The sequence below is a fragment of the Vipera berus genome (genome assembly GCF_964194415.1).
Source record: "Vipera berus genome assembly, chromosome: Z".
NCBI lineage: Eukaryota > Metazoa > Chordata > Lepidosauria > Squamata > Viperidae > Vipera > Vipera berus.
In genome coordinates, this window is record NC_138205.1 from 109,630,323 (window position 1) to 109,652,822 (window position 22,500).

General features: G+C 38.6%; 1 protein-coding gene across 1 annotated transcript; it reads left to right on the plus strand.

Annotated features, from left to right (window-relative positions):
* Positions 1–4,306: 4,306 nt before the first annotated feature.
* STEAP1 (STEAP family member 1) lies at positions 4,307–12,302 on the plus strand (the record flags this gene model as incomplete). Its single annotated transcript, XM_081343603.1, has 4 exons — positions 4,307–4,369; positions 6,777–7,289; positions 8,500–8,664; positions 12,051–12,302. 4 exons carry the CDS (start codon positions 4,307–4,309, stop codon positions 12,300–12,302), a joined length of 993 nt encoding a protein of 330 aa, XP_081199729.1.
* Between the last annotated feature and the right edge of the window lie 10,198 nt (positions 12,303–22,500).

The window sequence follows — 22,500 nt, forward strand, 5'->3', positions numbered from 1 at the left end:
TTCATGAAGGGGTCAATGAAGGAGACCGCTTCCCTGGATAGATTTTTGTCTTCTAAATCCACCCACCTACACTATCCCCACAACTCCTAACAGCATTAAAGATTCTGTGGTTAATGTACTTACTTCTAAGGTTGCTTATCTTATATTTATTCAAAGCCAGGAAGGTGGGTGGTTTGCAGATTGCATTGATTTTTGATCTGGCTGACGGAGATGTTTGCTTATTACATCTGCATATTCTTCAAAGTTTGGCTTTCCCGGGCGCTGCCTCTTTCCGTTTGATTAACGTGGTACTTATCAATCAGCCAAGCCCTGCAGGCAGAAGAAAGGCGGGGCACACACACACACACACAAACACACAAAAAGGATGCAAAGGCGGAGCTGGAAGGGGCGGGGCGAGGTGAGACGGCCGCATGCTGCGCGGCAAACGTGTCGAGCCAAGCAGAAACGCCGGGCTGGCTGAAACGCTGCGCCGGCCTTAATCGTTCCGTCCGGCTCCCGAAAGCGGAAAAAAGTCGTAAGTTCAGAGCGTTCGGTCGCTGAATATTCCCGAGCACCAAAACGGAGCCAACTTCAATTCTATGAGAGGGCAGCCCATCCACAGCTCCAGAAAGGCAAACCACGTCGCTCACCAAATATCTGCCGAGCCAGAGGTGGGTGCTCGGGAATTAGTTAGAGGCTGCAAAAGACACCCCCGCCCCCGCCTCCCTCCCAGTGCAAACTTGAGCGGCCGAACAAAAGCAATGTTGGGCAAGAATACGTGACGGAGTTGCCGACGTCATAAGATCCCAAAGTCACAAGTTTGGTGCGAAAGTTTAGGAGACCAAAATTGGACTGAATGTCGCGTTTTCCCTTAGGGAAGCGAGCTCCGGAAAGGAAAGCAGATTCGGAATACAGTGTGATGAGATGCTGCTGAAGGAATGTTGAAAATAGAAAACCTATAGTTCTAACAGATGTAAGAAAACAAGAAATATTTCTAGTCGGTGGGATCTAGAATCAATTTATCCTGTGTTATGCATCTGTTCAGAGCTTCACTAACTATCACTGTATTCATCGCCAACTCTTTTCACCCTCTTTCTGAAAAGTCCTTAATGGGACTGTTTTCTGCTCCCTTTTTTAGTGGTAAGGTTTGGTTAGAGTTCCCTAATCTTAGAACCGTCTGGCGCCTGCTGGGTTATTTGAGTCACAGAAGACAATAAGTTGAGAATGAATTGACTGTTAAATGTAAGTAGATTTGAATCTCTTAATTTTAGACTATGCTGGCATAGAAGCAAAGCTCAGTTTATCCTTAGATCTCAGTACAGTAGCTGCCTGGCAAGCTGCCTTTTGCAGCATCAGCAGGAAGAGGGGAAGTAATAGGAAAAGAAGAAAAAGTGGCAGACTCAGTATTAGAGCAAAAAAGGAAAAGGGGCTAAGAACATTTCCCTGTTTGCATATGCTGTACACAGCGATGTACACTTTTCATATGGAGATACTGCAGAACTAACTTTAATATTTAGCTCAGAATATGACAACCTGGCTCTTCCAAGCTTTGCTTTGCTGAATTAAAATGAGACATTTTTACTGTACCTTCTAGAACAGGGGTATCCAACCTTGGCAATATGGCTGGCTGGGGAATTGTGGTAGTTGAAGTTCACAGATCTTAAAAGTTGCCAAGGTTGGAGCCCTTGGTGCTCTCTGAGCTTGATGGTTTTCTTGCAGATGCTTTGTAACTACACTAGACAGCATCTTCAGTACTAGAAGGATTCAAGGATTCCACCGTTCAGCTCTGAGCTGCATGTATTCCCCTATATTGGTACCTCTACAATTTCTCAAGTTCTTTGATAGGCAGTTAGTAGGCTCTCTGCCAAGTTATTCAGAAGATCTGAGTGCAATAAAATAGGACTGTGCAAACCTCTTGAAAGGGTGTTACAAGAGGTCCTTGACTTGAGGCCACAAAATGAGCCCAATATTTCTGTTGCCAAGTAAGGCAATTGTTACGTTCTGCCTCATTTTTATGACCTTTTTGCCACAATTGTTAAGCAAATCACTGTAGTTTTAAGTGAATCATGAAGTTAAGCAAATCTGGCTTTCTCCAATTTTTTTTATTAATTTTCATTTATAACATAAAATGTGAAAATACAAAAGCAAATAGTAGGGGACGACAGTAGAGAAAGGGAAAACAAGGTGTGAAGAAGGAGGGAAAGAAACAAAAGGCATTTACTTCTAACTCTGTTGCAGTAAAATCAGACATTAAACTCAAATCTCAACTTTTTACATTTCTATAGTAGTATGCACTAGCCAGGGACGCGGTGGCTCAGTGGGTTAGGACGCTGAGCTTGTCGATCAGAAGGTCGGCAGTTTGGCGGGTCAAATCCCAAGTGCCGCGTAACAGAGTGAGCGCATGTTACTTGTCCCAGCTTCTGCCAACCTAGCAGTTCGAAAGCATGTACAAATGCAAGTAGAAAAGTAGGGACCACTACGGTGGGAAGGTAACAGCGTTCTATGCGCCTTTGGCATCTAGTCATGCCGGCCACATGACCACGGAGACGTCCTCGGACAAACGCTGGCTCTTCGGCTTTGAAACAGAGATGAGCACCGGCCCCTAGAGTCGGAAACGACTAGTACGCATGTGCAGGGGAACCTTTACCTTTACCTTTATGCACTAGCCATTTCTGAATTGGCAAATCAGTCTAATCGGTAAAACCCAAAATCATGATATCAATTTTTTTCCACCTCAAGTCCAGAAGCGGCTTCAAGTAGAAGCAAAAGTACTTATGTTCTTGTCTTTTATCAGCACAGTCAATTTGGCCAATTCTGCCAATTCCATCAGCTTTTGTAACCATCCATCCATGATAGGAATCAAGGCATCCTTCCACTTTTGTACATAGAGCAATCTTGCTGCCCTCACCATATATAAAATCAGATTTCCATTTTTTTTCCAGTTCTCCAGTTTTTCCATTAGACCCAGAAGGAAAGTTTCTGGTTTAATCTTTATGTTCACTTCAAGAAATTTCTCCATTAATGTATGAATCCTACTCCGATATTTATTTGCCTTATCACATGTCCACCATAAATGATAAAAAATCCCTTCTTTATATCTCCAACATTCATTTGAAATACCTTTATACATTCTAGATAACCTATCTGGTGTTAAATACCAGTGATACATCATTTTGTAGAAATTTTCTTTTAGGTTATAATTTAATGTGAATATTAAACCTTTTATCCACATATTCTCCCATGTAAAACACTGTATGATCCAGTGGGCAAGGAATTTTGGGTATAATGTGATGTTTGAAATCCTCCATTGATTTTGCTTGTGGGGAGCAGATCACGTGACAATGCAACTGTTATAAATACATGCCAAGTGCCCGGGTTTTGATCACGTGATCGTGGGGATGCTGCAGAGGTTGTAAGTATGAAAAACAGTCATAAGTCACTTTTTTCAGTGCTGTTGTAACTTCAAAAAGTCACTAAATGAATGGTTGTAAGTCAAAGACTATGCATGGTGGTGGTCAAGGTTGCTACCAGTGCAAAATGTCCTGAATGGTTCCGACTTCCCTAAAAAAAGATACATTCAGATAACTCTGGATAAGATTTCAGTCTTGGGAATGGATACTCAACAATGAGACCCCTTATGCTCATTAAGACTTTATTCTGCCTGAAGTGAGTTTTGATAGAAGTATTGCTTCAGACAACAGCATGAAAGTTACCCACCCAAACCTTTCTCGTTTTAAAAAGGATGGCAGTTTTCTCTCTACGGATATCTGTGTAGCAGATGTAAACTATTATGTAATCAGATCTATAAGTGATATCCTAAGGGTTACTAGAGTCCATGTCAGAATCCTGTTTGTTATCAGATTTGTTTATAAAAATATACACTCTTAATGCTCACATTTCTATAAAAATGGGATTTTTCAGTAAAATTGGAACATCAATATAACTTGAAGAGTTATATTGCAAGAAATATAAGAAATATATTAGAAATATCTGAGTCAGACTAGTAACATTATTTATTTAAATCTATAAAGTTCAAATACTAAGGATCCAAATTATTAGAAATTAGTAATTATGAATTATACAGCATCATTAGTTCTTAGTGTTTTTTAATCCAACATTTTTTAAATCTCAGTATAGAAACTTCCCATACTTTCATTTAGTTTTGTAAGAACATTTTGTTCTTCTCTTTTTATAAAAAAGTTTTTTCAAAACAATAGTATCTTTGATTATTTATAGATTTCACTATTACCATCTTTTTTTGGAATGCAAATAAGTAACAAAAGACTCCTGAAATTGTTTTTCAGACATACATTATTGGTCAAAGAATATGGATCAGGATGAAAATGAGAAAATGAACTCTGAAATAACACAGGAGGTTTTCAGCAATGCGGTAATTTTTATATTTTTAAGTTACCTGTTCTAAATTGTCCTTGGATGGTGCTTTGGTGCCCCATCCCCAATTTTTTCTGGGGGATGGTGATATATAGAGCAGTTAATTATCAATACTCGGTAAATAATGGTAAAGAAGCAAGAGTTTTTGATTCCAAATGGACTCGCGGTAGAAGCTGAGGTATGTACATAAAGTTTCTAAAATTAAAACAAAACTTAAGAGAATCAGCCCATTAAAATGATTATGAAGTCAGTTCACTACAAATATCAAAAACACATTCCTAGATATGGGATCCAGATGTGCTCAGAAGAAACCTATTGCTTAATTGTGAATTTTTGTATCTGATTCTGGTTGCTGGATCTGACAAGCATGAAAAATATATTCTTCATTTGTAGAATGCGTCAGGGCTCAAGGCTATCTTCCCTCTTGCATAATATCTATATGAAACAACTGGGGAGGTCATCCATTGCCTTGGAGCCCAGCATATGTAGATCATACCTAACTCATTGACCTTGGATGGGACAAGTGATGTTGTCAGTGCCTTGTCCCAATGTCTAGAAGCTGTGGGTCCAGATGAAAAGCAACAAATTCAATTGTGCCAAGACTGAATGGCTTTGTATTTGACATTTCCCTTCCCCTTATCTAGGGATTTTCTTTAATCTTGGTTGTAATTATACTTCTCCATTTCAGACTGTTGTTTTTCTGGGACTCACAGCTCCTGGTCAAAAGGTAGATGCTGTCTGTATTAAAGACAGTCTTTTCATAGTTCCATCTAGCATTCAAGTGACATACACTCCTGGAATCATAGGACCTATAGATGGTCATGCATGCCCTAGTCCATGTATAGCTTGACTATTGCAATGAATACTATATGGGGCTCCCCTTGAAGACTACTCAAAAACTGCAGCTGATTCATAATGCAGTAGTATGAGCAATGGCATTCCTCAGTTTACCGATATGACACCACTTCAGAACAAGTTGCATTGTTTTCCAGCGACCTTCCAGATGCAAATCATTGTGCTGGCTATAATATATAAAGCCTTTAATGGTATAAGGGTTATTTCTTCCATGTTTTTGTTCATCCAGTAAAATCAGGCAGTGTTGGCACATTTCAGTTTTCTTTAATCAAGCAGTGACTTAGGTTTTCTTTAACAGGATTTAGGAAGCATGCTTTCTCTGTTGAATAATATCCCTCCAGAGATCTGTTCCAGAAGTCTTTAAATATTTGGCTATCCTCTCTGGCCTTGGGGTAGGATGGTTCGGGGGTCCTTATAAGTTGGGGGGCAAGATATTAATGATGTTTATACTGTGATATGTTTGAATGTATGTGGTCTTTTTTCCTTTTTTATTGGTTCTCTATTCTTTAAAATGTGAAAGCTGCTCAAAACATTCTGGAATTATTTCACAGAGCGTAATGTTCCAATCACCCACAAAAGGTTTCTGGTGCAGTGATTTACCTTGTTCAAAAGGTTTTTGATTTGTTTTTTTAACACATTGGGTTCTTTACTTATATTCCCATGATAATGTAGAAAATGTGCTTTGGACTTTCTGGCAAAGTTACGCATTAAAACCTTCTAGCTGAATTAATATTATTAGTGTAAAAATGCATCCCTGAATAAAATATTTATTAAGATGTTGTAAGAGTGTAAAAACATTGACCTTCCCATTTCAGTGCAGGAAGTTATATGGAATTTAGAAACAACTATTAATATAAAGATCCCCTTAATTAGCATTATAGTTGTCTTGTCGAATTTAAATGGCCTATGAGAAGAGATGACTTTTGATTAGTCTCCAAGTGTTGCTATAATGTTTAGGTTAAGGTATTGGAATAAAGTACACCACAATTATTCTGCATTTTTGGAAACCTAAAATTCAACTATGTTCACATCTGTCTTTTAAGAAAAACATGGCTCTTCTATATTAATCAAGATAATTTTATCTATATTGTTAGGTAAACAAAACCTAAATACAAAACTTTAGTGAGTGAAGAATATTAGTTTCAAATAGTACAAAATACTTTCCAATATAGCTTTCCATTTTTAAATGTTTTTGTAAGTTATGGGAGAAAACATTAGCTACATTCCCATTAAAATCTAGAGTCAATTTTAAGATCTTCAGATCTCTTCATTGGCTAAAATGTTTTCCCACTAATTTGAAAGTTCACAAAATATTGTGAGAAAACATAGAAGAACCAGCTTTCCAAAAGTAATTTAGTGCCTAAAATTACACATGAATAAGGTAATGAAATACAATCCCGGTTTATATAAAGTCTGAGGCTTAGAGAAATTTCAGATGGAAGGACACTTATGGTGGGACTAATGTACAAAGAAAAACAATGCAGGGATCTACTATTACTAGTAATACTAACTCACTCTACAGGCTTATGTGTACTGTGTGTTCTTTTCAGATTATGGACTTACAAGTTCCCGGCATTCCTGAAGAAATTGTGTTCTCTCACATGCATCAAAGAACCCACATAGATGAGTTTGAGTCTCCTCCCAATAAGTACTGCAAATATGATATTTTTCCTAAATGGCATTTACCAGTGAAAACAGCATTAATACTCTCTTTCTTTATATTTACTTATACTTTCCTAAGAGACATCATCCATCCATTTGTCACTGCTCAAGAAAACGTATTTTATAAAATTCCAATCTTGGTCATAAACAAAGTCTTACCAGTGGTATCAATTACTCTTCTGGCCTTGGTTTATTTACCTGGAATATTAGCTGCTGGCTTCCAATTCCATTATGGAACTAAGTATAGACGTTTTCCACCATGGTTAGACAGATGGATGTTATCAAGAAAACAGTTTGGGCTTCTTAGCTTCTTTTTTGCTTCCATGCATGCTTGTTACAGTTTGTGCTATCCAATGAGGAGATCCTACAGATACAAACTCTTAAACTGGGCATATCAGCAGGTACGTTTTATTACAGTATCACTACTTACACAAACGCACACACATTGTGCATTTCTGGTGATCTAGTCTCTAATGGGTAATGTTGAAAAAATGGATTCAGTGAAGAAAAGAAAGAGTTCTAATTCTGTAAATGCTTCATCACAATAGGATCCATTAATTTCATTCTATTATTCTTACATTATACATACTATGCTATTTTAACAACATGGGGATTGTTAAATTGAGGTTGAGAATTGGGCTTTTTACCCAGTGAAGACAACTTAGTAGAATCTGTCAAGAGCAGAGTAGCTGAGATTTTTTTGCACACTGAAAGTCATTGACACAAAATCTTGCTAGAAATTTTAAATAGTTTTGTTTAAAGTATATCATGCAGAAAGTTTTGTCAAATGTAGATGTGAAGGGAAAAATTATGTAATTTGCATCCTATCACCCATGCTAAATATTAACTTTGTGACTGTTTGTTCTCTGTGCACATCAATTATATAGCACTTTTTGTAAACTATCTGGATTCATTGACTGTCCTAGCAGGTTAATGGTGGTTACCAAGACAACCTCCCTTGATTAGTCACTTAAAATATTCCTTAGTGCACTACCTGTCACAATATGCCAAAGGTTGTATTTAGCTTGAGAAGGAATTCTGTTTGTCAGCAAATAAAGGAAGTAATGCTGGGAAAATCAAGTTAACAAGGAATTGGAACTAATCTTCTTAGGGAGTTAAAACTTTGCTGAAGTAAGTAAATATTCAGCCTAATTGACTCTGCTTTGGTGTAGGCTGATGCAATTTCTTTTTGTCATTGGTGTAAACAACACAATAGTTTCAATATGAATATACCCTAATTTGGTACACAAAGCTGAGAAAATGAAGCAAAGCAGCAGCTGATTCCTATTTAGTTTAATTTTATTGTTAAATAATACAGATGTAAACTTGATATGGGCTTGTTTACACATATTCACTGATATTCACTGATATATATTCCCACTGCAATTCCTGATCCATGTATACTTCCACAGGGGAAAACTCCAGTGTTGTTTGAGATGTAACCACAGCTTATATTTCAATCACAGAAATGACAATAGGCTGTCAGTTCATATAATCTGATTCCTAGAGGGTTATCTATGCAAAATGTATACAACTAGAATTGAATGTTAAGTACATGTAGGCTGTCAAGGTGCCCTTATGATATTTTTTTTAAGTGTAATATTTCCACAGGTACAGAAAAAAAAGGAAAATGCCTGGATTGAACATGATGTCTGGAGAATGGAGATTTATGTATCTCTAGGAATTCTGGCACTTGCTTTGTTGGCTGTGTTGGCAGTAACATCAATTCCATCTGTCAGCTACTCATTGACTTGGAGAGAGTTTCATTATATTCAGGTATATGGACGGACAGATGTATCATTACAAAGTATTTTTGTAGCAGGACATGAACTTGGATGTTACAAGTCTGATGTTCAATCTCTGCTATTCCCAGTTGAAATTGTGAAATAATGATGGGATGCATGAAAAAGAAAGCTATCTGTAAACTTAGTCACATTTTTCCTACTCATTTGATTTCTGCTCTGCTTGTTTTTTTATTAAAGAGTTTTACAAAAACAAAATTTTACAATATATCCCCAAATCCCCCCCACCCCAAACCCGCCCACTTCCCCCCCCACTTCCCAGAGCTAAATACAGGATTATAGTTATAATAATCATATTCTAAATAAAAATTATACATAATATACAATTAACCAAATTCATAATGTGCTTTAACTCCCCTTTAACATAACTACATACGAAGTACCAATAACAATATCCCACTAAAATCTACTCATAAGCTAAATGGAACTTTTTAGTCCCATATTTGTTCTGAATATAATCTATCCATCTCCTCCAAACTGAAATATATCTTTCCTGTGAATGATCTTTCAAGTAAGCAGAAATCTTAGACATTTCTGCAAGATTCGAAACTTTAAGCACCCATTCTTCTATAGTAGGCAAACTATCCTTCTTCCAATATTGTCCCGCCAGTAACCGTGCTGCTGTTATCATATTCAACATCAAATTAGTTTCTTTAACATCACAATCTACAACAATACCCAATAAAAACAATTGCGGAGAAAACTTTATCTTTCTCTTAAAAATCTTTTGAATGTTCCACCAAATTTTAATCCAAAAAGCTTTTATATTTCTACAAGTTCACCACATATGAAAATAGGTGGCTTCTAAACTACCACATCTCCAACATTTAGACTGTAAATTGGGATACATGTTAGACAACTTCTTGGGATCCAGATGCCACCTATAAAACATTTTATAAAAATTTTCTCTTAAGTTTTGAGCCTGAGTAAATTTAACATTTCTGACCCAAATTATCTCCCAAGTGTCCAACGAAATTGGTTCCTGAATATTTTGTGCCCACTTTATCATACAGTCTTTAACTAATTCCGTTTCCGAATCCAATTCAATTAAAGCATTATATATCCTCTTTATATGTGCACAATTTAAATCTCTAATTTGTTTTACTAAGTTTTGATCTGTAATTGTGATGCCAACCTTTTGGTCTAACTTCCACCTAGCTTTCAGTTGGGTATATTGAAACCAAGAGTAACTTATGTTTTCTTGTCTTAACTCATCTAATGATTTAAGTTGCCAATCATTCCCTTGCAATCTAAGTAGTTCCTTATAAGAAACCATATCCAAACTCACTCCCATAGATACGCCCTCTATCGCGTGTCCAGGAACTCCCCAAATCGGTATTTTATAATTTAACTTATAATAATACTTTTTCCAGACACGCAATAAAGCACTTCTAAGAATATGGGATTTAAAAGCCCTGTCCACCTTCTTATCGTAAAGCAAATATGCATGCCATCCATATACCAAATCCCATCCCTCAAGATGAAGTATTCTCTTATTAGTTAAATTAAGCCAATCACTAACCCACGTCAAGGCAACCGCATCATAATACAATTTCAAATTCGGCGCCTTGAGTCCCCCTCTTTCCCTAGCATCTTGTAAAATCTTAAATTTAACTCTTGGTTTTTTCCCCGCCCAAATAAATTTATTAATACCCTTCTGCCATTGATCAAGGTTGGCATCCTTTTTCAGTATAGGTATCATTTGAAACAAAAAGAGAAACTTTGGCAGAACATTCATTTTAACAACTGCACTTCTTCCCAGTAATGATAATTGTAATTTTTTTCAATTATTTAAATCCCTTTGTACCTTCAACCATAGTGTTTCATAATTATTCTTATACAATTTTACATTTGAAGCTGCAATATATACTCCTAAATATTTAACCTTTTTCACTATTTCAAAACCTGTTAATTTAGATAACATATCCCTTTCACTCATAGATAAATTCTTAGATAATATCTTAGTCTTATTACTATTCACCTTGAACCCAGAAACCTTACCATACTGAGTTATAATTTCCATCAAGTCTATAACCGACTGTAACAGTTGAGATACTGTCACAACCAAGTCATCAGCAAAAGCTCTCAATCTATAATCATTCTGTTTTATTTTAATTCCCTTTAATTCCTCATAGAGGACTCCCGAATTTTAATTAATAAAATCTCTAATGTTAAAACAAACAATAATGGTGATAGGGGGCATCCCTGTCTTGTACCTTTTTCAATTTTAAAAGTCTCTGTTAGCCCCCCATTAACTATAATTTGTGCAGTTTGTTGTTGATATATAGCTTTAATAGCATGTAGAAAACCTTCTCCAAAATTCATCTCCTCAACAACTCTCAATAAAAATTGCCAATTCAATTGGTCAAAGGCTTTCTCTGCATCCAAAAATATCAATGCTGCGGAGACTTGGTTGTTCTTATCCAAATATTCAAGCAAGTTTACAATTTGTCTTACATTATATTTCATATACCTCCCAGATATAAATCCCGATTGATCACTATGAATCATTTGTTTCAAAACTTGCATTAATCTATTAGCCAATACTTTAGCAAAAATCTTATCATCTGTATTCAAAAGCGATATAGGTCTATAATTTTTAGGTTGAGTAAGGTCTTGATCCTCCTACTCTGCTTGTTGATATATAATTCATGGAACACGAGTAATGAGAAGGAGGCTCTTTGGTTGAAAAATATTCCCTTTTACTTTAGAAGGGAGGTGTATTCTTTAAATTCATAAAAAATATTTATTTATTGATTGTTCTTTGTTTTTATACCTTGTACTTAGCTCTGGGAAGTCGGGGGGGGGGAGGGGGAATGGGGGGGAGGGATAGGGAGGGTTAGGTAGGGGTGGGGGGAGGGGGGAGGGGGGATTGTTAAAGATAAAATGTACTGTAAAACTTTTCAATAAAAAAATATTTATTTATTAGAATTCTAGACTACTGTTACAGAATTTCATATATTTTACAAAATATGTCTTAAGTCCAGAGATGAAAACCCTGAATTTGGTACTATATATTAATATTTTGTTGACTGATGTTTTGAAACAAATAGATATTAAGAACAAAGAGTATTCATCAATTTCTTATAGAATTTTAATACAGCTAAGATTATCAACTTTTCACCAACTCTTTTAGCTTTTGTTTTGACACAGTTTGATTCCTGCAGTCACAAGCAAATGAACATTTATTTCCATGCCTGCTGGTTTGTGATATCAAGTTGCTGTTAATCCCCATGAATAGACTAAGCTGTTCTTTTTAACCCATGTTAACTGATACTTCTAAATATATGTATCTAGCAGGTACTGTGAATTATATTTAATCTTAATTAACTCTATTTAAAATACTTCTTTTTTTCCTAGAGCAAGATTGGATATTTAGCACTGCTGCTTTGTACTATTCATGCACTAGTATTTGCATGGGATAAATGGATTGATCCACACCAGTACTTATGGTATACTCCACCCACGTTTATAATAGCAGTTATTCTTCCAATTGTAGTTCTGACTTGTAAAGTTATCCTGATGTTCCCATGCTTTAGGAAGAGACTACAGAAGATCAGATCTGGTTGTGATGTTGTGACAAATGAGACACAGATCACTTCCAAACTGTAGATTCACTGACCTTTTCCAAATCCTAAACAAAACAATTTATACATATAGTTGCACTTCTTTCTATGGGTACATGTAGAAAGACTTCATTAGACTTGTTGAGGTTTACTTCTGAAGATGTATCTAGGATCAAACTACACAATGGAAAAATCTACCTACTTTTTTATATTTCAGTTTTTACTGAGAAATGCAGAGATTGTGCCTCTGATCGAATTATACAAATTCTATACACAAATTCATAAAAAAACCAAAATTTCAATTTCTTATTCAGAATTTTCTTCAGGAATATTGTGGATGTATAATATTTATATACTTGAAATATGCATTGTATTGCAATCTAAAATGTGCAGGACAATACATAGACTAAAAAGTATAATGTAAACAATGAGTCATCCTTGCCTCAGTGTTATGATTGAAACTCAGTAGGGTAGATACAGTACATTCTTTTACCCACAAATATCATCTTCCACTGTCCCTTCCACAATCTCTTGCTACACATAGGAAGCCCCATTAAATAAATCACAAGATTTGTATATTCATCTAAGTGCATGTTCAGATCAACTAATGCAACCAGCTTATATAAAATACTTTTAAAAATAAAACTTTTGTAGGAGATGTCATTATATTGGGCTAGGGAATATAGCATATGAATTTGTTGTCAGAAAATTGATGTCTAATGTGAGTAAAAGCAGAACTAGAAAAGGAATGAATTTATCCACCAGCATTTGGTCTTCTAACATATTATTCTATACCTGGAGATTCCAAGATAATTTGTAGTACTTGAAAAAGAGATGCGTGAATCTTTTAAAACCACTTTAGGTTTGGCATGTTTGGCACATTTGGTTTATATAACTTATCAGTTGTGAGCACTACTAGTTATGCTAGTTTGCTGATATAAGAGACAAACAACTGTAGAAAATGCAGTTTTGATCCTAACAATATAGTTAACTTATGACTGAAAGAAGTTTGGTCATGGATTGATCTGGTACTTCTCAACTTTTATGTTTTCTGGAGAAAATGATTTCCATCTGTGCAAAGTTGAGGTCTAATTAGTAAGGATGATTATTCTGAAATCTAGAGAATATTCTCATTTTTTCCATTATGTTCTTAAAATTATATTGTGCATTGAGCAATGTAAATATAAATTTACGTAAAAAGTTATTAGTATACTTTTTGTAAGAATGTATGCAATATAATAAAACTTTATTTCATTTTTTCAACCTTCATATTCCAGTGGTTTTATGTTAAATAGAAGTTAAATGATTGTTCTACAGTAGCCTTTTAAGAAAAGATGTGCTGGAAGTTTGTACCCAGAGGGAAATACACAATAGGAAACAGTTTCCTCCCTGAAAATCTCATCATGTGAATCTAACATAGGACTATTGAATAAAAATAATGTATAAGGTACCATAATTTTTCATGACAATAATACCAATAAAATAGCAGTGGAATTAAATTAACCATGAAACAAGTTGTCATCCATAATACAAATCCAGTAAAGGAGATCTGTAGACAGAAACAATTGTACGGTTGTGATTTCTTCACTGATGGGAAGTAAATAAGTGATGCAAATATATCTAGATACATTTTATATCTAACGGAATCTCCATTTGTACTAGTGGGTATGGAATGTATTATCAACTCTTGCTAATTACAAGATCTGCATACACGTTTCCCTCTTGGCATAATCAAGTAATACATAATTGAATCATTTACTATAGCTAACTACAACATAAAATCTAACATCTGCAATGGCACCGCTGGAGAGAAATATAGCTGCTTCCTCTCCAGGAAAATTTCCACAAAATTGATACTTTTCTGAGGTGAGAAATGAAGATCCTGGAGAAAAGAAATCCTCACTGCTTTCCTCCTCCATGATTGTACATAATACTGTTGGCCTCTAAGGAGATGAGATAGGATGAAGCAGAATTTTCCATTGATTTTTACTTTGTTGCTTCTGGGGTTTTTTTTGTTATGTATTTGCAAAATTACATTCATTTTCCCTTGACAAAGTAGTATGTTTGTGTGTGTACACACAGAGAGAATATTTTCAGCTGTCTTATCTTTGCATTCTTCCTAAGACTTGGAGACAATGGCAAGTACAAACTCATTCATCCTAAAGCAGGACTAGAATTTATAGTTTCCTGGGGTCTATTGCAGTGCCTTAACTGCTACACCAAACACAATCTCTCTCCCTCTCCCCCCCATACATACACACACAGTCTAACCCAGTGCATTAACTGCTACACCAAACAATCTCTCCCTCTCCCCCTCTGCCTAACCCAGTGCCTTAACTGCTACACTAAACACAATCTCTTTTTCACACAATCAATGCTTTTTTTAAAGCAACCAGTACAATCTCAACCTGTTTCTAGCATTGCAACATTTGATACTGCACAAAGCTTGAGCTTTGTTGAAAAGTGGAGGATTTAGTGCATTCTCATACTTTACTATACTAATGAAGAACCGCAACTAATAAAAATGCAGAATGTGCACTTTCATATTTTTAACAGCTTTTTACCTCTTAGTTTTGGAAGTCCCATGAGCTCTTGAGATATTTTAGATTTCTCGCTTCAAGCAAGAAGTCAGATAATCCTTTCCTGGAAACCCTGAAAGCCATGACTTCTCTGATGATGCTAGAGGAAAAAAATGCTCTTGGTTGATCAACATTTTCTGGCCATGTGAATAGAGGTTGTGTATCACAGTTCTTCCATACTCTTGACACAGCCACATAACAAGGAAATTGCCAGGCTTTCAAAACATTTATTTTAGTGGGAGAAGGGCAAGTAACTGATAACCATACAAAAGCCTTGTAGGGGGGGAAAGCTAACTCTCCTCTCACTATAAGTTGGGGCTGATAAGATTTTTTGGAATTGATTGATTGATATAGTCAAGAACAAGCTCTAATTCATTTAGTGAAATATAGAATTTCAATGTGAATTTATTTTCTGCCAAAATATTAAAAGAAACATTACTGAGTCAAATAAGATAACCATAGAAGCAAATAAGATATCAAAAGAGGATATTGAAGACCTAGGTTAAAGGCTAATAGATCAAATGTCTATGAGAGATAACAGCAGCAGAAGGTGAAAGGTAACCCAGTTTACCTTGCTTTTGTGTGTTAATCAGTGATCCTATGAGGTTGTCTTCCACAACTTTCAAAAATATTGGCATCACCTTGCCTGCCTCTGATGCTGCTGCTCATTATTATACTTGGTTACACAGCCAGACGTTTGGATTGAATTTAACATTCTTATCCACTTATTGAGGCCTTCCTAAAGACCTGGGATAGACAGATGTTATTGTTTGATGAGGTTAAATCACAGGGTGTAAGCTGTTTCAAGTAACAGCTGCCTTTTTCAATTGTCTGATGGTGCTTTTGTCAATGCCAATAGTATTCAAGTAATCCTCCAAATGTTTTGGGATTGCATCAATATGGCTCTTATATTGATGTATCTTTGCTTTCTTTTCCTACAACTGCTCTACTTCTAGGTCTTGCATTTTGTGATTCTTTCCAGTTCTTTCTCTTTTATTCTTTTGTCTCCAGGTACTGCAACGTCCATTATCCAAACCTTTTTGTCTTTCTTCTCAACAGTTGTTATGCTATTGTGAAGTAGAGTATTATATGTCAGGTGATTGTTTGAATTTTTATTAGTGGTGGTGTTTACAGATTGAGAATTAAATCCAGACATAGGATATAAATGAAGAAAATTTGTGTACAATATTTGGTAGCAGTGGATGTTTCTGTACAGTATGAGAATAAGAAAATATTCAGTTAGTGTTAGTAAATGATCTTAAATGAAAAATGCTAACAGTTGCAAGTTCACCATGTCACATTTTTAATTAATTGTGCTGTTTTTATCTTAGTGATAAGTATTAAATCACAACTCACAATTACACAGATTTGTATCATTTTAATATGTGCGAATAATAAAATTGCCAGCCAGTTAGGGGAAGGTGTCAAAAAAGTCAAGATGGTGATTGCAAGTCTGCAATTAAAACCTCACCTCTTTGTACATACATAGCATATGTTATACAGATAAAAAAAAGTCTGGGTGATCCTAGTCACCGTTTAAAATTTTTGAGTCACCTATTGACATTCCCAGCCAAATGCATAAGGGAAACCTAAAAGCAGGATGTTACTATAATTTTGCTTCCTATTTGTTTTCCAATAAATTCTGAGTCATAAATAGGATGAAGGGGGGGGGAGAGAGAAGGCCTCAAGGTTGGCACTCAGAACACAAAGGTTGCTATGGAGATTGAAAAATGGTGATCTCTGGTGATAATGGGATGCTTCTGAAAGTGAGAGCCAGCTTGTCCAAACTGTTCTGTATTGTAACACTTACGGTACATGCTCTGGAGGCCATGTGGTCCCTATACAGCAGTCAGACTCGATGGGAAAAGTAGAAAAGTAAAGAATGAAAGTCAACAGGATTGTTAGGAAAGAAGAATCTTGGTTTTGTCCTCTTTTCATTATGCCTAAATTTGTCAATTTCTAAGTGGTAATGATATTAGGCTCATTGGAATAGAGAAGGGAACTGAGGCAACATTGATAGAAAAGATGGGACAAGAATGAGAGGAGGGTTGCATATGCATTAATCAAGTCCAATAATTAATTCAGTCTTCAAGGCAAAGGAATTTTCCCATCTCAATCTAAAACCTCTGAGTTCGCAATTATTTTCTGAATGTTCTGCCAATAAATTTCTCAGGCCATATAAAGGCGGCATTTGGTTATTAACAGCTTATTAAACTGGATTTAGAGATATTTTGAAATGTTTCTTAATTTTAAAGTCCTAAAAAACTCTGTGTAAGTTTTTTTTTTAAAAAAAAATAGCTTCTTGGGATGAATTAAATTTCAGTATTATTAAAGAAAACAGTTTCTTTCTGCCTGTTTTCTCCATTTGTGTAATTCAGAATTTTCTGATCTCAGAGATGAGGCTCCAAACCATGCGTCCTTTTCCAACACTACTGAACTGTTTCTTAGATGATCAGAACACCTGTATTCTGAGTGTAACTTCCCAAAATTTATTTTGTTAAACTTCCTTCCTATGTAATCAAATTACTCATAACTGTATGAAGTTATAGCCATATAACTTCAGAATGTTGTAAAATATTCCAACTATTAAGCCTTCTAAACAAATACACAAGCACAAGTATTAAGAATTGTGCAAATCATTTAACAAGGCATTCTGTAATGGAAGTGCCGCACTGGATCTGCTGCTTGATGTCAAAAGGTTTTCTTATACCTAACAAACTCACTAAGAGGAGATAGATTGCAGGCAATTTTGGTTTCCATTCCTTTCCTATTGATCACTACCTCCAAATTTGTCATTTTTCACAGAAGCTGCATGCAGAATTAAGTTTTTACTGAGCTATCCATCACAATCCTAAAACTCTTTCCTTGAGTAGTCAAGTAAGTAGTCTATTAGAAAAGCAGCAATAAATGGTATTCCCTGGTAAAAATTCTTCCTGGAAGGACAGTCCTGGAAGAACAAAATTACATGGAACCATATTGCTAACTGAAAATATTATTACCATTGCCTCAGACATTACTAAATTCATATAATCAAAGCCCCTCAGCATTTTCATTTTTTCAGGGAAAGGACTGGAAGTGAGTTATTGATCAGTAACACATCACTAAGACTGGAACTCAGATTGTATGGCCAACTCTAATTAGAACTTTTATTTTGCAGCAGAACGCAACAAATTAAATTACTTGCCCACTAGCTTATTGCTCCAGTTATAACACTCAGCCCAATCTTCTCTCTGCATACTAAAGTTATTTAACATGAGCTTGTAAGAAGCAACTAATTTGGAGAAAAGTAAAGATAGTTCTCATTTAGCAACCACAGTTGGGATTGGCAACTAAATCATTAAGAAAAGTGGTTGCTAAGTGAAACCACAACTGCACTTATAGTCTTACCATACTTTCCTTTGTTTACAGATCTCAAGGTCAAATGTGAGGATTGATCCTAAAGTTACTTTTTCAACACTCTTGTAACAATCACTAAATGAGTAGTAGCTAAATGAAAACTATCTGTAATTATTATAACAGTATTTGTAGTAATAGACTGTTTTACAGTGCTAGTATGCGCTGAAAACCGTTCTCTCAACTATTTAACATGTGGAACAAAAAGACCTTTGAGAACATTTCCACAAATGTACCTTTTGAATCATATCCGGGAACCAGTAGTCCCCAAGCCGCAAGAGAAAGCCGGGCCGGCCGACATTTGACAGCTGACAGCTGTCAAATGGCCGCCCGAAGCAACGGCGCACGCGCACCGCCCAGCCGGCCGCCATTCCCGTTGACAGCTGTCAAAAGGGCTGCCGGGGGCCAACGCGCACGCGCCAGATTTGACAGTTCTCGGAACTGTCAAATCCAGGAGTCTTCAACCCGGTCCTCCAAGCTGAGCTAAGCGCTCAGCTGAAGGGAATTCCCTGACAGCCGCAGAGCTGTCAGAATACTGATAGTGGATTGGCTGCTTCCCGAACGGCGGGGAAATTACCGCTACCTGATTGGCTACACTGTTTGACAGTTCCCTATATAAGCCCGGATTGTTTTGACAGTCAGCTGCCGGGAGCTGAAGCAAATAAACGTGTTAACCTTGCCTATGGTCTCTCGCCTGTCTTTGTAAAGACAATTCACCTGGCGACGAAGGTGGGATACCGGTGCCCCAGAGCTGCCTGCTGAGTTAGCCTCAGCGAAGGAGTTCCGATCCCTCTCGCTGAAAGTCACTGCTGAAGCCACAACGAGGGTAAAGGAACCCTTCGGCAGTTTGAACAGCACCGTGGATCCCGACCATGGCAAATTTAGGCCACGTCAGAGAATTCGACGTCCGCCATCCCGAGGGATGGGAATCGCACTGGGGGCAAGTTGAAGGCTACCTCGTCGTTAACAAGATAACGGAAGATCGCCACAAGGCTGCCGCCCTCCTGTGCCTCAGCGGGCCTGCCGTCTATGACATCGCTGTAGGGCTCTGCAGCCCAGACCCCATCGCGACCGTCCCTTACGCCGTACTAACCGACCGCCTCAGCAAGCATTTTATGCCCCGGCGGTCCGAGCTGTACTGGCGCCTCCATTTCGCCCGCCGCCGACAGCAACCGGGCGAAACGACCACAGCCTTCATCGCGGGGGTACGTCACGCTGCCCGCAGGTGCCAATTTCCCGACCTGGAAGACCGAATCAGAGATCAGGTCATCGTCGGTCTTTCCAACGAGCGGCTCCAGCGGAAATTGGTAGCCCGACCCACGTTAGACCTCGCCCAACTCACATTAGAGATCATGGCATACGAGGATAGCCACCGTGAAGGCTCCCCGACGTTCAGAAACAGCCCGGCCGGGTCAGTCCACTACGCTGGGGAACCAGACGACGAACAGCCCGAATCCTTCACCGGCGTCGACGACATCATGTCCCGATTCAGCAAAATGGGCACCGACCCCGGGAAGAACCGCAGACCATTCAGACAAGCCACCCTCGGGCCAAGACCCACCTCCGCAGGCCAAAAACCTAAGTGTGCCAGCTGCGGCGGGGCGCACGCCAGATCCACATGTCGTTTCAGAAATGCCAGGTGTCACGGATGCGGGAAGACCGGGCACATTCGCTCCGCGTGTCGCAGCTCGAACCGGGAAACCCTCCACGAGCTTGAGGAGATTCCGGCAGGTAGGACCAGGGTTCCCCTTTTTGCCAGGGAAAATCCCCAGCCCTCAGTATTGTCAATACGGGCCCAACAAAAAATTTCGCCCATCCACCATTTACAGCCCAAAATTAAGATCTGGGTCAAAATTCAAGGAGTGCCCTGCGAAATGGAGGTTGACTCCGGCTCCTCTGTTTCAATAATGTCCTGGGACACTCTCAAAAAGATTGGGTTTAAAATCAGACGCCGTATCTCCCTGCAGCCCTCCAAAATACTCCTCGCAGACTTCCAAGGGGCCGCAATCCACTTAAAGGGACAGGCACAAGTAAGGGTAGAATACAAAAAATTCCAGGGGCAATTAACAATCCAAATCACTGAGGCTCCCAGGACCACCCTCATCGGGTTAGACTGGTTCGAGGCTCTAGGCATCCACCTAGAGGGCACCAACCGCATTCAATCCCGAACATTAGAGCAGGTCTGCCAGGCGTTCGCGGATGTTTTCGACGGAACGCTTGGCAAATATACAGGTTCCCCCATAGACCTCAAATTAAAACCGGAGGTAGGACCCATCCGCATCAAGGCAAGAAGGGTCCCCTTTGCGTTAAAACAAAAAATTGAAGCAGAATTAGACCGCCTAGTCAGCCTAGGAGTCCTAGAACCAACAGACGGTGGAACCTGGGAAACCCCCATAGTGACACCAGTTAAACCAAACGGTGACGTGAGAATATGCGCGGACTATAAAGCAACAGTCAACCGCGCGTTAAATCCCCACGCATACCCAGTGCCTGCTGTCAGGGACGTGCTGTCAGAAATAGGGTCCGGCTCAATATTCGCCAAACTCGACCTAGCGCATGCCTTTCTTCAGCTACCGGTCACCCGGGAAACAGCCGAAGCACAAACCATCGTCACTCACCGTGGCGCTTTCAAAGTAAACCGCCTCCAATTCGGCATCTCTGTAGCCCCTGGCATTTTCCAGGAGGTGATGGAAAAAACCTTAAAAGGAATCCCAGGTGTCTGCCCCTATTTCGATGACATACTCATCGCTGGGGAATCAGAAAACAACTTAGCAGACAGACTACAGGAAGTTCTATTAAGATTTAGAAAAGCAGGGCTCAAACTAAAACGTGAAAAATGTTCTATAGGCGTCCCGTCAGCAGATTTCTTAGGCTACAAGATCGACTCGCAGGGAATTCATCCCACAAACGCAAAAATCCTTGCTATCAAGGCCGCCCCTACCCCAAAAAATAAAAACGAGCTCCAAGCCTTCCTTGGACTTTTAAATTTTTATCACGCCTTCCTACCAGGGAAGGCAACTATCGCAGAACCCCTCCACAGACTGCTCGATAAAGGGGCAGCCTGGCAATGGACTACAGTCCACGAAAACAGTTTCAGGTCACTTAAACAAATGCTTTCCAGCAACGCAACTATTTCCCACTACCAGGAGGACAAACCCTTATGCATAGCCTGCGATGCATCCCCATATGGGATTGGAGCAGTTTTAAGCCATTTAGACAACGATGGCAACCAGTCCCCGGTGGCATATTACTCCAGAACTCTTTCCAAAACGGAAAGAAACTATGCCCAAATAGATAAAGAGGCCCTGGCAATTGTAGCGGGAATTAAAAAATTTCATGATTACCTTTATGGTCGCCCTTTCGTGATCTACACTGATCACAAACCATTGTTAGGACTTTTCACTTGGGACCGTCAGACCCCCCAAATCTTATCTCCCAGGATGTTGCGCTGGACAACATTCCTCACAGCATACTCCTACCAACTAATATATAAGCCAGGACATCAAATGTGTCACGCTGACGGCCTCAGCAGATTACCCCTACCCCACACAGAGCCTGACCCAGCCCCAGCAGGCAACATCTTAGCTATTCAAGAGCTCCCAGAATGCCCACTGACAGCAAAAGATATCGCCACTGCAACTTCGTCAGACAAAACACTTAGCAGAGTACTAGCATGGGTACATACAGGCTGGCAAACCTCTTGCCCAGGCACAGAGTTTCAGCCATATTTCTCCAGGCGAAATGAACTGACGTCACACTTAGGATGTTTACTCTGGGGGTGCAGGGTAATCGTGCCCACCAAACATAGGCCAAAAGTACTGGACACCTTACATGAGGGCCACCCTGGCATCGTAAAGACAAAATCTTTGGCACGCAGCTACGTCTGGTGGCCAGGAATAGACCAAGACATAGAAAAATACATTGCTGGCTGCTACCTATGCCAAGAATCCCGCCCACTTCAACCCAGAGCCCCAATTCATAAATGGGAACTCACAAAAAACCCCTGGTCCCGCATCCATATTGATTATGCCGGGCCCTTCCAAGGACAGGTCTTCCTCATAGTTGTAGATAGTTATTCTAAATGGCTGGAGGTTCTCCCGGTTCACAGTACAACGTCTGCCGCAACCATTCAAGCCCTCAGGGGACTCTTCGCAACACACGGTCTCCCCGACGTCATCATTTCAGACAATGGCCCTCAATTTACTTCTCATGACTTTCAGATCTTCACGAGGAGAAATTGTATTAGGCATTCAACATCGGCTCCCTTCCACC